The 17,085-nt window shown below is 49.5% G+C and overlaps 1 protein-coding gene across 1 annotated transcript; it reads left to right on the top strand.

Annotated features, from left to right (window-relative positions):
- Nucleotides 1-4,110: 4,110 nt before the first annotated feature.
- On the top strand, nt 4,111-16,103 carry PRODH2 (proline dehydrogenase 2). The gene is given in 11 exon segments (XM_027079955.1): nt 4,111-4,207; nt 4,470-4,732; nt 4,809-5,005; nt 5,096-5,234; nt 5,317-5,403; nt 10,876-10,956; nt 11,043-11,198; nt 11,301-11,467; nt 14,267-14,377; nt 14,766-14,851; nt 15,802-16,103. Coding segments are annotated over 11 exon segments (1,569 nt in total). The 3' UTR covers nt 15,987-16,103.
- The last annotated feature ends 982 nt before the right edge of the window (nt 16,104-17,085 follow it).

Raw genomic sequence — 17,085 nt, 5'->3', positions numbered from 1 at the left:
AACAAATAAATTATAATTGTCACTCTATTTACTGTATAGTTTCATTTCAGAAAAAAAGTTCGTATATTTTAAACGATACCAAAATTTTTCATGCATGCGTATTTATATTAATTTAAGATAATTATAAACTTATCTTTTTACCCATATGAATGCCTTTAACGATGTTTTCAAGTCGTTCAGGACGCGGACGCAATATCCAGCAGCATGCCTTGACGCTGGCCTCTTAAATGTCTGGAGGGTGGGAGGGAGGGAGACGCAAGAGGGAAGAGATATGGAAACATATGTATATGTATAACTGATTCACTTTGTTATAAAGCAGAAACTAACACACCATTGTAAAGCAATTATACTCCCATAAAGATGTTAAAAAAAAAAATGTCTGTAGCGCCCTCCGTCAACGCGGCAACCAAAAACGTTTGCGCAAATTTCCAAAACTCCCACCAGGGGGCGGTACCGCCCCTTTTGGGAAGAACCAATCTACCAGATTTGTTGTGTATTGGGAGCTCAGGGGACGGGTCTGTGCTGGAGATAATAACTTGGTGGTGGTGGTGGGAGTGTCTTTTGCATGTTAAGTGGTCACTGAGCCCCAATATTAAAGGCTAAGTAGCTGTGCAGGGCATCAAGACATAGGAGACCGCAGGAGCACAGCGTGCGGAGGGATTTTCTTAAAATTGTCGCTGGAGAATAACTGTCAAGGCAGGGAGAGGTAGGAATTGAGGCTGGCGAGATGGGCAAAGATATATCACGAAGGTCATCTTATGGCGTTCGTACTTTATCCTATGGGTGATACGAAGCCACTGAATAGCTGAAATGCAACAACGGACAGACAGCATTTATTAGCTGTTTCCACACGCCAACCCCTTTTCTAAGTTCTTGTTATGTATTCTCTTCCGGAACCATCAGAATTACTCATGAGCTCAGTTGTTCTGTCATCCAGAGTTCATTCACCCTTTTCCTGGTGACCTGCAGTCTCCTCTTGGGAAGCATCGTTGCCTGGTCTCCTACTTCAGATATGCTTTGTGCTTCGTATGTAGCCCACTCTACCTGGGGCTCCACGAATAGGGATAGCCCTGGGAACTGACCAACCAGAGTGTCTTATTTTCTAAAGCCCAGTGATTGGCTTACGGGTCATCAGGTGACCCAGTCAGAACCAACGAGAGGACTCTGACCCCCGCAGTTGTTCTCCCCCTTAGAACACTGCCCTGCCTCTGAGCTAATATTAAAGCCCCTTTTACGCTCAGCAGGAAGTGGGTGGTCACCCACAGAAGGACCATCTGGGAACTTCATTCAAGAACCTTCCCTAGCTACAGTTGAGCAGCTTGCTGTGTTCTGCCAGTTCTGCCAGGAGCTCAAGGTTCCCCACCTAGCCTCTGCCCCCCACCGCACTGTCATTTTCAACTTCACTTTCTACCAATCCTAGTTCTGTGTTTCAGGTAGTTAAGAAGAAATGCTTTACCTCCTTGTCTTTAAATCGTCTGTGATCTCGACCTGGTATGCCCACCCATTCTATTCAATAAGAATGGTTGTCTTCAATGTTGTGCAATTTCGCTTTGATGTATTTAGGCATGAATTTATTTTTATTTATCTTGTTTAGGATATACTTGCTTCTTGGAACTGTGGATTCATGTTTTTCATCAGTTCTGGAAAAATTCTCAGCCATCATTTCTTCAAAGATTGCTGTTCCTCCGTTCTATTTTCTGCTTTTTGTCTTTTATTAGATATTTGATGTATCTTAATCTCTCTTTCATATATCCATCTCTTTGTCTCTTTGTGCTATGTAATTTCCTCTGATAAATCTTTCAGTTCAAAAGTTCTGTCTTCAACTATGTCTAATCCACTGTTTTAATTTTTATTGTGGGAATTATATTTGTTATATTTTTAATCTCTAAAAGTTTCATCTTTTATTTTTCAAATCCACTTTTTTCATTCCTGATACTCTCTTGTTGCTTGCTTACATTTGTGATTGTATATTTTATTTCTTCAAAAATTTTACAAAGGGCTAGTCTGTAGTCTGATTTTGACAATTCCAATATCTGAAATTCTTGCAGGTCTGAATCTTTTGTTTGTTGTTGTGTTATATTGTATTTTTCCAAAGATGGCCAAAACAAGATTTGCTCTTTACAATATGACTTGACACAGGGCAAGTTTATGACTATGGCAGAAGTGACATTGTGATTTCCAAAGCTAGGTCATAAAAGGCAGTACAACTCCTCCCTGATTCCTTTAGGATGCTCACTCTAAGAACTCCACCACCATGCTGCAAAGAAATCGAAGCATCCTGTGGAGAGGAACTGAGGCCCCCAGCCCACAGACCTGACCGAATCTCCAGCCAACAGCCAGCACCAAGTTGTCAGGCACGTGAGTACAGTATCTTGAAAGTGCATCCTCCAGCCCCAAGTTGAGCCAACCCTGCTCATACTACATGGAACAGAAACAAACAACGGAACTGAGCCCTGCCCAAATTGAGAAATTGTAAGCAAAATAAATTATCGCTATTTTTAAAAGCTACCAATATTAGGGGTAGTTTATTTTGCAACAGTTGTTAACTGGAGCAGTTGCTTCTGCTAAACCTCACTCACGGTGGCTTACTTTCTTGTGTACTTGGTGATTTTTTTTTATATATATTACCAGGCTGGAACATCATTATTTTAGAGTGATTTATCTTCTCTTTTAGGACAGACCTCAAAGTTAACTACTGATGAGATTATTCCTGGGGTTTAGGGGACAAGGACATTAAATCCACACTTGGCCACTGGCTGTGTGACTTCAGACATCTTTACCTCTCTGAGCTCCACTTTTACTATCTGTGAATGGGAGGTTGTGCATTAAAGGATTAATTTTGTCCAACTCCTGAGAGGTAACCTCTAATCCCTTAGAATATCCTGCTTGTTAGGAGTATCTTTGTTTACCTGGGGTCCTTGGGCTGTGCAGTATAAACTTGACCCCTGGAGGGGCTGGAGACTAAGGTCAGTCATGTGGGAGGTAGGCCATGCCCATGTGACTGACCCCCAATAAAAAGTCTGGACACCATGGCTCATGTGAATGTCCCTGGCTGTGGCACTCCATGTGTGTTTTCGTGTTTTGTTGCTGGGAGAATTGAGCACCATTCCCTGGGCTCCGCTGGGAAAGGACAATGAGAAGCTTGCTTTGGTGTCTCCAGGACCTATGTCTTGTCTTGGTATCTCCAGGTCGTATGTCTCCTATGTCCCATAGCTTCTTCCCTTTGGTATTTTTAATCTGTATCCTTTCACTGTAATAAATCGTAACCACGAGTAAACCAGTTTTTCTGAGTTGAGTCCCTCCAGCGAATCGGTGAGCCTGAGGCGGTTTTGGGGATCCCTAAACACAGGGGTGATTAATGTCATATACCTCTTCAGGGGCATAGACACCAATGGGGTTGTACGTACACAAAACTTAATGATCACAGCCAGTATGTATTGAGCACATACTGTACACCAGGCTGTGTGCGTCCACGAGCTCACTGGATCCTCGTAACAACTCCGTGAGGCTGACACTATGATTCATTTCTTATGTTTATTTTATTGTGAAATGTACTGTACATTCAGGAGTGTAAAATATAAATGTATAGCTTTAAAAAATACGTATAATGTGAACAACTGTGAATCCTCATCAGGTTAAGATAAAAAGGACATAGAAGTCCCCATGAGCCCCTACCCAGTTACAACTCCTCTAATCCCTTGAGGTAACCACCTTTCTGACTTTTGTGATAATAATTTCCTTGCTTGCGTTTCTTTGTAGTTTGACCACCCATGTATGTATCCCCCATACTATATTGCCATTTCATTATCCCTGCTTTTGAGTTTTTTGAATAGAATAAGACAGCATGTCCTGTCTGGCTGTTTGGTGTCTGGTGTCTTTCACACACCACGTGTGTGAGATTTATCCATGTGGTTGTGCGTATCAGTAGTTTATGCTCTTTTCACTGCTCTGTAGTATTCTGTTGTATGACTATACCACAATGTATTTATCCATTCTCCTGTTGATGGAAATTCCCATTTGGGACTATTACAAACAATGCTGCTGGGAACATTTCTTCCTGTACATGTTTCCTGATGCCCATGTTCAAGTTCTCTAAGATACATACTTAATATGGAACAGATAGGTAAAAGGTTATGTGCATTTTCAAATTTATTCAGTAGCACTACCCTCTCTCCCATTTTAAGATGAAGCAATTGCAACAAGAGAGGTTAATGGACTTTCCCAAGGCCACAAAGCCACACTGCCTTGCTCCCAGAGCCCACATTCTCACTTAACACCCACTGGCATGTGATGGGCACCTAATAATTGTGAGCTGTTATTCTGAGGGTCGTTGGGGGCTGTTTTGGGGGGTTTCCTTTCCTGTCCCCATTATTCTGAACTATGTCCCCGTAAGTTAATAATTAACTGCCCCTCAAGGAGCCTGTGATCCTAAAGATTTACCTTTCCCTGGTTACTGTCTGGTTAATCAGTCACTGCCCCTGGCCGGGCAAGGGGCACTAGGTGGACCAGCGGCCTCCAAAGCCCCCTGACCTGGTGTGGAAGTGGCGAAGGATTCCTGATGCTCTGGACCTGTCGTGTGCTCTGCTCCCAAGCGGGGCCCTCCGCTGGGGGCTGGAAGCCCCTGCGCTTTGATGGTGGGGCCTTCCACCTCAAGGGCACAGGAGAACTGACCCGGGCTTTGCTGGTGCTACGGCTGTGTGCCTGGCCCCCTCTGGTCACCCACGGCCTGGCGGTGAGCAGTGACCGTGGGGACTGGCCCAGGGGCTCCCCAGGGCCAGGCTCTGAGCCCTTGCTCCCTGTCACCCCAGCTCCAAGCCTGGTCTCAGCGACTCCTGGGGTCCCAGCTCTCGGGCGCGCTTCTCCGAGCATCCATCTACGGGCAGTTTGTGGCTGGTGAGACCACAGAGGAGGTGAGGGCCTGTGTCCAACAGCTGCAGAGCCTAGGCCTCCGGCCCCTGCTGGCGGTGCCCACTGAGGAGGAGCCAGACTCAGCTGTCAAGACTGGGTGAGTAGGGGGCCTGGGACCAGGGTGGCCGGGAGGCTTGCAAGAAGGGGGTTAGTGGGCTCCAAACCCTGACGCCTGCTGGCTGGGCAGCGAGGCCTGGTATGAGGGGAACCTCAGCGCTATGCTTCGATGTGTGGACCTGTCACGAGGCCTCCTGGAGAGCCCCGGCCCGACTGGAAACATCCTCATGCAGCTGAAGATTACGGCGCTGATGAGCACTCGGCTCTGTGTAAGGGACTGGCAGGGTGGGAGGGGAGAGGGTGGGCGCCCCCCAGGTCCCCCTCGCTACCCCATCTACCACCCCATTCCAGAAGGAGCTAACCTCACGCGTCCGAAGGCCAGGGGGGTCCTTGGAGCTGAGCCCTGAAAGACTGGCTGAAGCCATGGACTCTGGGCGGGTAAGGAGCTCAGGCTGGGGGAGATTGAATGGTTGGTGGGGAATGTGGGGGAAGCAGAGCCCCCTGGACTTGGAGGGAGCAGGCACCCGCCAGAGGCAGGTTCGAAATGTTTAACGACCTCTACTTGCCAGGCTTAGAATGGTCAGAATAAGTGTGGCTACAGACCTGGGGCATGGCTGGAATAAATGGAATAGGGGTCACCTGGGGACTCTAGGGGAGGGGCCTGGGGGCTGGGAGCTCTCAGAGGAGACACTGAGACAGCAGCTCTTTACCAACTAGAAGAAAGTAATCAATATTTTATCAATCGACTCAGCTATGCTAGTGTGTGCTAACTAGCTGGAAGCTATGATTAGACCGATGGGTTTTGGTTCATTCATTCACTCATTTGTTCTTTCACTTATTCTTTTTTTTTAATTAACTGTAACTTTTGAAAAATATTTACTTTATTCATTTACTTATTTGGTTGCGCCGGGTTTTAGTCGTGTCAGGTGGGCTCCTTAGTTGTGGCACGTGTGCTCTTAATTGTAGCCGGCAGGCCCCTTAGTTGCGGCATGCATGTGGGATCTAGTTCCCTGAGCAGGGATCGAACCTGGGCCCCCTGCGTTGGGAGCACAGAGTCTTAACCACTGCGCCACCAGGGAAGTCCCTCTTTCATTTATTCTTTATTTCCATATCTTATTTCTACCTTCCCTGCCATCAGCAGCATGTATCTCTTTGTTACTGTGATTTTGTTTTGCCAAGTATATGCTCTTTGGGGGCATATTTTTCCAACATTTTATTATGAAAATTTTCAAACATACAGAAAAGTTGAAAGAATTTTACAGTGAACACCCATATCCCTGCTGCCGTTAACATTGAACTATATTTGCTTTATTTATTTTTAAACATCTTTATTGGAGTATAATTGCTTTACAATGGAGTGTTAGTTTCTGCTTTATAACAAAGTGAATCAGCTATACATATACATATATCCCCATATCTCCTCCCTCTTGCGTCTCCCTCCCTCCCACCCTCCCTATCCCACCCCTCTAGGTGGTCACAGAGCACCGAGCTGATCTCCCTGTGCTATGCGGCTGCTTCCCACTAGCTATCGGTTTTACACTTGGTCGTGTATGTATGTCCATGCCACTGGGCTTATACTTGCTTTAAATCGTATCTATCCTTCTATCCATTCCTCTATCCATCCATCAATCCACATTTTTTTTGATGCATTTCAAAGTAAGTTGCAGACATCAGCACACTTCTCCCCCAAATGCTTCAGAACGCACATCACTAATTAGAGTTCTGTATTTATTTCTTTTCAGGTAAAATTTACATACAATGAAATGCACACATTGTAAATGTACCCTTTGATGATGAGCTTTGACAGATACACACCTGAGCAATTCAAATCCCTATCAAGGTATAGAACCTTTCCATCACTGCAGGAAGTTCCCTTGTGCCCTTCTCCATCAGTGGGGCTGGGTGGGGGGTGGAGGGTATAGTTTTAAACGCACACAAGTAACATTATGTTATCTATGGCATTCTGTTTCTTACTTTTTTCACTGAGCACTCTGATTTTAAGATCCCTCCAAGCATCTCTGTGTACATCTGATCCATTTTTTAAAATATGTATTTATTTGTTTGGCTGCTCTGGGTCCTAGTTGTGGCACGCGGGATCCTCGTTGCCGCGTGCGAGATCTTTTAGTTGTAGCATGTGGACTCTTAGTTACAGCATGTGGGATCTAGTTCCCTGACCAAGGATCGAACCTGGGCCCCCTGCACTGGGAGTGTGGAGTCCCAACCACTGGACCACCAGGGAAGTCCCTAATCCATTGTTTTTAATGGCTGCTTCTGGCCGCATGGTTTACCTCTCCTGGGATGGACACCCGGGTGGTTTCTGAGGCTCCATCACCCCAAATCATGCTGTCTGGGACCTGCTGAGGTTTCTCTTTTTAATTCATAATTTTTAATATGTGTCACAGAACACATAGAAGCAGGACTTAGTGCTTCAAAGGATCAGCTCTGGAGTGTACCGAATTTCACCTCTTCATGAACTTAGTTTACTCATGTGAGGGCAGTGATAGTAATTTCTTCCCAGGGTGTTTTTAAAGACTAAAGCCCCTGCCAGGCTGGCATCTGCACGATGACAGAGGGGCCCTCATCCCTCTGTGTCACTAGCTTCCCTTGGCTTCCCCAACACCATCAGACCTGGTGTTCCCTTTCCACCTCTGCCAGGTCATTCTCAATCTTCGTTGGGTTTTACCCTGCCTGACTCTTAAATATGGAGGTTCCCCAGGGCGAGGTCCCGGCTCACTCCCCTCTCAGTCCTTATTCCCCTCCAAGGGGCCTTCGCACCCACCCCTACAGCCTGTTTCCCTGCTCTGCGCTCATGATGGCTGCCTTCTGTCTCCAGCCCCAGCCTTTCCTCTGAGTCCCTCTGGAACCTCCGCCTGGACATCCCCCAGACCCCTCACACCAACTGGGTCCCACACTGGCCTGTGTCTCCCCAAACCTGCCCCTTCCTCCTGTCCCCATCTCAGAGCAGTCCTACCACCCCCATCCCGATCCCAGGCCCCACCCATCCTTGGTCTTCACAGCCACTGGCTCCACAGCACGATTCATAACTGTCCTGTTCACGGCCATATCCCAGGCCATGGCACCTAGACAAGATGTGATAAACATATGTTAAATAAATGAGTAAATGAATGGAGCAAGTGAGTCTGAAACAGAAAATTAATGGTGGAGAACTTACCACTCACAACGTGCACTGTCCTAAGTGGTTTATATGTGTTCAAGGGAAGCATTTACTCTCTGCCTGAAGATGCTGAGGTTTAAATCCCAGGTCAAGCTGTGTGATTTTATAAGTTTATTTATTTATTTATATTTTTGGCTGCGTTGGGTCTTCGTTGCTGCGTGCGGGCTTTCTCTAGTTGCGGCAAGCGGGGGCTACTCTTCGTTGAGGTGCGTGGGCTTCTTATTGCTGTGGCTTCTCTTGTTACGGAGCACAGGCTCTAGGCATGCAGGCTTCAGTAGTTGTGGCACACGGGCTCGGTAGTTGTGGCTCACAGGCTCTAGAGTGCAGACTCAGTAGTTGTGGCGCATGGGCTTAGTTGCTCCGTGGCATGTGGGATCTTCCCGGACCAGGGCTTGGACCCGTGTCCCCTGCATTGGAAGGCGGATTCTTAACCATTCTCCACCAGACACAGCTTGGAAGTCCCAAGCTGTGTGATTTTAGACGAATGACTTCAACTCTCTATGCCTTCACCTCTGTTTCCCCCTCTGTAAAATGGGGATGACAATAGTCCCTACTTCAGAGGGTGGTGAAGGGTAAATGAGGACCTGAAATTGCATGTGGCGCCCTGTCGGCCCTCTGTGAGGGCGGCGGCTCCACCAGCTGCTCACACCCCAGAACTCTCCTGGGAGGATGCCCCATTGGGAGACAATTCTCTGACTGGGGAGAAGAGCTCCGCAGGTGCCCCTCACCCTTCCTTTCTCCTGGAGAGTCTTCTCCCCCAGGATGGTATCCATACCCATCCTGTTGACCATACTGGAGCCCTAAATTCCACCTGTTCCTCTTCCTTTAACTTCCCAGTTTCTTTGAACCCAGCTGGACTCCCTGAGTCACCAGCAGGTCACATTCACCCTCGAATCCCCATAAGAGGACCCTGAACTAGGGATAGTTATTATTTCCACATTACAAATGTAACAATTCCCTAAACGTTTGTTGAACATCTACCACATTCCAGGTGCTGTGCCAGGGGTGGGGATGATGACCAAGATAAACAAAATCTCTGCCCTCGAGGTAATTACTTGCTAGTCTGGGAGGCGCAAGAGACTCTCAATTGTTAAAACCAAAGCCAAGTTGGGGCTTGCAGGGCCTCGTGCCGAGGCGGGGGGAGTGGGGGTGGTGGTGGGGGGGTGGGAAGCGCACCGAGCCAGGAAAATCATTCTTTTTCAAGTTTAGGTTCTAGTACCCCTCGGGGTCTCAGTTTCCTAATCTGGAAATTGGGAATAATATTTACTTAATTGTTTTAGGGGATCAAATTTATGAATGCAGATAAAGTAGGTGCTTTTGAAATTGGGCTCCGAGGGCTTCCCTGGTGGTGCAGTGGTTGAGAGTCCTCCTGCCGATGCAGGCGACACGGGTTCGCGCCCCGGTCCAGGAAGATCCCACATGCCGTGGAGCGGCTGGGCCCGTGAGCCATGGCCGCTGAGCCTGCGTGTCTGGAGCCTGTGCTCCGCAACGGGAGAGGCCACAACAGTGAGAAGCCCACATACCGCAAAAAAAAAAAAAAAGAAGTTGGGCTCTGAGAGCTTCCCCATATTAGTAAACCGCCTTTTCACTTGAGCTCTTTTGAAAGGTTTCTGTTTATTGTTCCCTTACAATCAAATGATCTTGGATTGAGATGGGGAGTGTGGCGCAGAGACAGACACAGAGAAACACTGCCCTCTCTTCACTCTATCCATAAGTGTGTGAAAAAATGTAATAAATGTTTAATTATACTAAAACAAAAAACAAAGCCGATATGTTACAAGTATAGACAGCCATTGTAGGGAAAAATAAGGCTGAGGAAGGGGAAGGGAAAGCCCCAGGAAGGGAGTTCAAACCAGAGAAAACCTCATAGAGAAGGTGGCGTTGAAATAAAGACCCTGCGGAGAGGTTGGAGTGAAGTAAGTGGACATCTGGGCGAAAAGTGTTCCAGGCGGAAGGAACAGCCAGAGCAAAGGCTCTGAGGTGGGAAGGTACCTGGCATGTTCAAAGACTAGCAGGGAGGCCCGTGAGGCTGGAAGGCAGTAAGCCAGGAGGAGGGTGGGAGGAGGTGAGAGCAGAGGGGTCAGACCAGGCGAGACTTGTGAGCTGCAATGAGGCCTTCAAAGTTCGATGAGGAAACTGAGGTCCCAAGAGACGAATGCGAGGTAACACTTATGGCTCTTATTCTGAGCTAGCTACTGTTCCAAGCACTTTCTAGATGCTAATTCCAAGTCACGTCACTCTCCCACTGGAAAATGGAGCTTGGAATAACATCTGCCTGCTAGGATCATTGTAAAGATTAAATACATAAGCTGGCGTCTGAAGCCACCTATTATCATAACAGGTATTGAGCGCTCATCATATTCTGGCACTGTCCTGTCCTGTTTATGTCCAGGCACAGCTCATATATTAACCCATTTTTATCCACACAGCGACTCCATGAGGTAGTTATTATTATCACCCCCATTTTACAGAGGAGAACATTGAGGCCCACAGAGGTTATATGATTTGTTCAAGGCCACACAGTAAGTGGCGGAGCCAGGATTCAAACTCAGATTCTGAGCTCTCAACCATTGTATTATCCCTCAATAAATAATATCAATGTGATCCAGCTACTTTTCAGATTTCGAACAATTTCTAAACTGTTTTTCCCTTCCTGCTGGTGGGGGAGAGAAGACTTAGGCTCTGGAAGGGTCCAGTAGCCCTGAACTGCTCTTGCCACCCCCCACCCCCCACAGGACCTCCAGGTCTCCTGCCTCAATGTCGAGCAAACCCGGCATCTCCAGGCCTCCTTGAGCCGTTTGCACCGGGTGGTACAGGTAACACCTGCGGCCGCGGTCTGGCTCCACTGCACCTGCTTGCTGGTCACTCCTGGGGGCCCGACCACAGTCTCTCTCGCCCTCAGCACGCCCGGGCCCAGCATGTGAGGCTCCTGGTGGACGCTGAGTACACCTCCCTGAACCCTGCTCTCTCTCTGCTGGTGGCCGCTCTGGCCACTCGCTGGAACGGCCCCAGGGAAGGCGGGCCCTGGGTGTGGAACACTTACCAGGCCTATCTGAAGGTGTGTGGTGCACTTGGGGCGGGCGGGGGGGGGGCCCGGGGGAGGGGACCGCAGGCCGGGGTCCCAGCACCTTGACCCGAAGCTGCCCCTGTGCTCTGCCAGGACACCTACGAGCAGCTGAGGCGGGATGCTGAGGCCGCAGACAGGGCTGGCCTGGCCTTCGGGGTGAAGCTGGTACGAGGGGCATATCTGGACAAGGAGAGAGAGGTGGCCCGGCTCCAGGGTACCGAAGATCCCACTCAGCCTGACTACAAGGCTACCAGTCAGAGGTGGGACTGGGGCAGGCTGGCCTCTGAGACAAATAATATTAGTATCTAACCTTTCATTAGCGCTCACTCCCCAGGGTGCTGAGTGTCCTGTGTGGGTCCACACAACACTCCCTCTCCCCAGTCCAGGACACCGTCACTTCCCACCTGAAGAGCAGCCTCCTCCTTGGGCTTCCTGCTCCCTTCTCTATCCCCCCTCCCCATTCGGTCCCCACGTGCAGCCAGAGGGAAACTGCCTCAAATCTTGTCCCTCCTCAGTTCAAAATCCCCCCATGGCACCCAGTGTACCCTTGATAACCCCAGATCCTTGCAGCGGCCTGCAATCCTGTCCCCTCGCTCACTTCACTCCAGCCACACTGGCCTCCTTGATGACCCCCAGGGCCTTTGCACTTCCTGTTCCCGCTGCCCAGAACCTTCTCCCTCCAGACAGTGGTGTGGCTCAATCCCTCACCTCCTTAGATCTTTATTTGTTGGCACCTTCTCAGGGGACCTTCCTATCAAAAACTAGAACTTTCCGCACCCACTCACTTCTTCGATTTATTTTTCTTCCGGCACTTATCAGCAGTTGAGGTTTCACATTCGGTTGCTCATTATTCGTCTCACCCACGGGAGCGTGGGCCCAGGAGGGCAGGGCATTCTGATGTGTTCACTGCTGAACCCCCAGTGCTTAAAATTGCGCCTGCTATGTGGTGGGTGCTTGGTACAGATCTGTTGAAAGAATGAATAAACAACCCAAGCGGTAGATACTATTATTATCATCCCCATTTCACAGAGGATGAAATCGAGGCACAGAGAAATGGAATCACTTACCCACGGTCGCACAGCTAGTGAGTGACAGGGCCAAGATTTTTGGCAGACTGGCTCTGGAACCCACATTTTTACTCACCTCAAATCATTGTGAGTTCCTTGGGTCACCATCCCATGACCCTGGGAAGAAAGAATTTATTCTTTCAGGGAATTCCCTGGCAGTCCAGTGGTTAGGATTCTGGGCTTTCACTGTTAGGGGCCCAGGTTCAATCCCTGGTTGGGGAACTAAGATCATGTGAGCCGAGAGGCCGCAGCCAAAAAAAAAAAAAAAAACAGAATTTATCTTTCAATACATACTTGCTGACCACTTTATTTTTCTTTTAAATTTATTTATTTATTTATTTATTTTTGGCTGTGTTGGGTCTTTGTTGCTGTGCTCAGGCTTTCTCTAGTTGCAGCAAGTGGGGGCTACTCTTCGTTGCTGTGTGTGGGCTTCTCATTGCGGTGGCTTCTCTTGTTGTGGAGCACGGGCTCTAGGCGCACGGGCTTCAGTAGTTATGGCACGCAGGCTCAGTAGTTGTGGCTCATGGGCCCTAGAACTCAGGCTCAGTAGTTGTGGTGCATGGGCTTAGTTGCTCCACGGCATGTGGGATCTTCCCGGACCAGGGCTCGAACCCCTGTCCCCCGCACCGGCAGGCAGATTCTTAACCACTGTGCCAACAGGGAAGCCCCTGACCACCTGATTTAGATCAGGAACTGTGTTGCACCCTGGTTGCAGTGGCAACCAAGGTGGCCACCAGGCCCTGTCTTCATGGAGTTTTCAAAGCCCAATTCCATTTCACAGTGGACTAAGGAGAGGTCTGTAGAATTGCAAGTACTCACCAAGCTTCCAGAGCAAGTTGCCAAGCCACGAAGGCTAAGCTTGCATCCAAGCTCATGAAGCTTCCTAGGCACATTTGTGTCCCATAGGCTTAATCATTTGGCACCATTTTTGGTTTTTTTTACTGAGATATAATTCACATATCGTAAAATTTGCTATTTTAAAGTGCACAATTCAGTGGCCTTTAGTATGTTCATAAGATTGTGCAGCCATCACCACTATCTAATTCCAGAACGTTTTCATCACCTCAAAGAGAAACCCCAGGGCTTCCCTGGTGGCGCAGTGGTTGGGAGTCCGCCTGCCGATGCAGGGGACACGGGTTCGTGCCCCAGTCTGGGAAGATCCCACATGCCGCGGAGCGGCTGGGCCTGTGAGCCATGGCCGCTGAGCCTGAGCTCCGCAACCGGAGAGGCTACAATAGTGAGAGGCCCGCGTACCGCAAAAAAAAAAAAAAAAAAAAGTTGAGTTCTCTAGGACTGGAATCGCTGGGTCATATGGTCACTCCATGTTTAACTTTTTGAGGAACTACCAGATGGTTTTCCAAAGTGGCTGCAGCATTTTAGACTCACACCAGCACGGTGGGAGGGTTCCAATTTCTCCACATCTTCTCCAGCACAGTACCGTTAATGTTTTAATAGAGATTTTGAATAAATAATACATTCACATGATTCAAAAATCAAAATGATATGAAAATGAACACACCGACACAGCTCACATCCGCTCCCATCACCATGTAATCACGGGGTCTCCCTGCCCCCGCAGGGGCACTCCACTCTCCTCTGGGTGTTCATTTAGCCGGTCCCCCACTTACAGACATTTGGGTTGTTACTAACCCTGCTCTGTAGACACTGCTGCAGTGAATGACCTTGGATAAATGTCATCTTGTGTGATGTGGCCCTTTGCTGTGAGAGTGCCATTGTGCCAGAGGCTTTATGTCCACCCTCATCTCACTCCATCCTCACAACAACACTGTTAGGTGAACGTGGGTTGTTAAAGAGGAAAAAGCCTCAGAGAGGGGATGTCTTTCGCAGGGGAGGCAGGTGGGATGCAGGTACTTCCCGACTTCAGGGTCCTTGCCCTTAGGCACCCCACCTCCCAAGGACAGAAATCCCCAGTCCCTGGGGCCTAACTCTCACTTACCAGGTGTCATATGCCAGGCCTTTATCTCCCTTCAGTTACAGCCGCTGTCTGGAGCTGATGCTGACCCAGGTGTCCCATCGTGGCCCCATGTGCCCCCTCATGGTGGCTTCCCACAATGAGGACTCTGTTCACCAGGCAACCAAGCGGTATGAAGTAGGGGACTGGGAAATAGGTACCCAAAGGGTGGTGGATGTGGAACAAGGGGAGGGACAGTGTGGGCCAGTAGGTTCAAAGGGGATCTGGGGAGGATATGCAAAATATTTAACTCCTGCTACACCTGCAGGTCCCATAGGCCCCAGCTGAACAAGGCATTGCCCCTTATTTGCTGGGGCATGGGGAGGTCCCAGGGCTCCAGGGAAGAAGTGGGGACTCACTGGGGATCCTTCAGGGGGCCCAGGGCAGTGGTTATTTATCAGTGAGTTTGGAAGTACTTCAACATTTGAATAACTAGCACAGCCATGTGAGCGCATCATGGCTGACTTTCAGCTCTGGATCCAGCCACTGTCTGGATTGATGATGTGGCCTTTTCTGTAGCATGTGGGAGCTGGGCATTCCTCTGGATGGGCCTGTCTGTTTTGGACAACTTCTGGGGATGTGTGACCATGTCTCCCTGGCACTGGGTACGTGAATGATCTGTCCCTCCCAGCCCCACTCCCACATCCCACCCAGTCAGCCCCAGGCCTCATTCCCTCCCAAACAGATCCCATCTTCCATTCCCAGACAATGCCTGGCCAGGCTCCCATCCAGAGCCTGCAGCCGGTCCGAGCGCCAGACCCTTCCAGATAGATCTGTCCCATAGCTGAAGGCCTTGCGGGCCTGTGTCTCTGTGTCTGCGGTCTGTTGGTTCTTCATCGTGGTATCTTGTCACCTGTGTGCTTTGTTTTCTTTACTGTGTTGTTCACCAGGGCCTGAGACCAGAAGATTTATGTTTTCTTCTGCCAGGTGCTGAGGGGTACAAAGTCAGTGTACCCTAACTTCACAGCTTGAGGGGTTTTTTTTGAGATATCCCAGGGATGCAAATTGAGGCTGCAAATATTTTAGGGGACTAACCCATGGCCACAACCTATCAGAGATGGATTTCTCTAGTTTTTTCCTTGCTCTGCTCATGGTCAAGGCCATTCCCCGGGAGTGAGGGAGGGTGGGAGGTTTGACTTCTTGTTATCTCTTACTTTGAGGGTCTAGATTTTTGGATTCCAACTTAATCTGGGGAAGTTCTCCTTTATAACTCTTACCGTGGTCAGGCTTTGGGCCTCCATTTCTGTACCCCCTGAGCTTTGAAGTCATTAAGTAGCAGCCCAATTTTGCCTTCAGGATAGAAATGCTTCTTGTGTAACCCTTCCTTCTCTGGATTCTCACTTTCTCTTAATTCTTGGATTAAGCATTTTCATAACTTTGAGAAGATTTTTTTTTTAATGTTTACCCCAGGATTTTTAGTTTTTTCAGTGGGAGATTTTGTCCAACCCACCTAGTCTGCCATGTTCTCAGAAATGGAAATCTCTGTTCCAGATGGGGCCTGGGGGAGCCTCTCCCCCAAACACCAGCCCACACCCTGCAACTACTCTCCCTCCAGGGCAGGCGGGCTATGCTGTGTACAAGTCCATCCCCTATGGCTCCCTGGAGGAAGTGATCCCCTACCTGATCCGGAGGGCCCAGGAGAACCAAAGCGTACTGCGGGGTGCCCGCAGGGAACAGGAACTGCTCAGTCAAGAACTTCGGCGGAGGCTGCTGGGGCGGGGCCTGAGGGTACCCCATTAGCACCCCCAGGGCTCATATGGTCAATAAAGGTCCTGAGCTGCTGCCGTGTACGGAAGCCGCCTCCTTGGGGAAGGGCTCATCTCGGCCTCAGCCAGCCCAAGCTCAGGGGGCTCTGTCGCTCAAGAGAGATCCTTAGATGACCCTAGAGCACAGCAAGGGCATTGATCAAAGACTAACGAGCCCCCCCACCAACCCTGAGGCAGACGATCCTGCGATGGGCCTGGGGTCAGCTCTACTCAGCCAGCTAGTGGCTCACGCGGGAATTTTCTTTACTCCAGTGGACGCACAGGTGAGGAGCACAGATGAAGAGCAGACACGGAGGCACTGAAATCTAGAGGCTGGGCTAAGGCCACAGGTACACGGAGGGACAGAGAGAAGAAGCAAGCCACTCTCTCATTTAATAAGCATTTACTGAATCTCCTTCTGAGCTAGGCTTCCAGGTGAACAGTGTTAGGGACACAACAGTGACCAAACACAACCCCAGGCCTGGCCTCACAGAGCTCTTAGTCCAGTAGGGGTAGACAGACCCACCTTCAGACAGCGACAGCCCAGGGTGGTCAGGGCTGTGATGAGGGGAGCCCAAGCAGAGTATCAGGGCAACGTTGGGAAAAGCCTGGAGGCTGTAGGAGGCCAGAGGAGACACACCTGGTGATCAAGAGGGCGTCCCAGAGAATTCATGAGAATAACCAAGTAAATACTGAGAAGGGCATTCCAGGACAAGGGCATGTGCATAAACAGACTGCGGAGTCGGGGGACAAGGATGGAGGCTGGGGGGCCAGAAGATGCAGTCTTTGGTGCCACACTGCAGGGTATCGACTCTGTCCCAAGGGCACTGGGGAGTAAGGAGGCTTTGAAGCAGGGGAGGGACAGAGTCAGGTTGGGCTTTAGTGAGAGTCCCTGGGCTGCAGCACGGCGCGTGGACCTCGAGCTTTCCGCCTGAGAGCCCAGGGGAAGCTGGGGTAGGGAATCCTGGCAGGTGGGTAGAGCAGGGCAGGGTGTGGGGAAGGGAGGAGGGGGCTGGTGGAAAGAGCAATCAGGAGGCTGAGCGGAAGGGCCGTGGAGCTGATAGGCTGGATTTGAGGGAGACATTCAGGGCCAG

The sequence above is a fragment of the Aethalodelphis obliquidens genome, unplaced genomic scaffold (genome assembly GCF_003676395.1).
Source record: "Aethalodelphis obliquidens isolate GAN/ISIS:26980383/991018 unplaced genomic scaffold, ASM367639v1 scaffold43, whole genome shotgun sequence".
NCBI lineage: Eukaryota > Metazoa > Chordata > Mammalia > Artiodactyla > Delphinidae > Aethalodelphis > Aethalodelphis obliquidens.
Note: the sequence above shows the minus strand (reverse complement) of the source record. Positions and strands in the feature narration are given on the sequence as shown.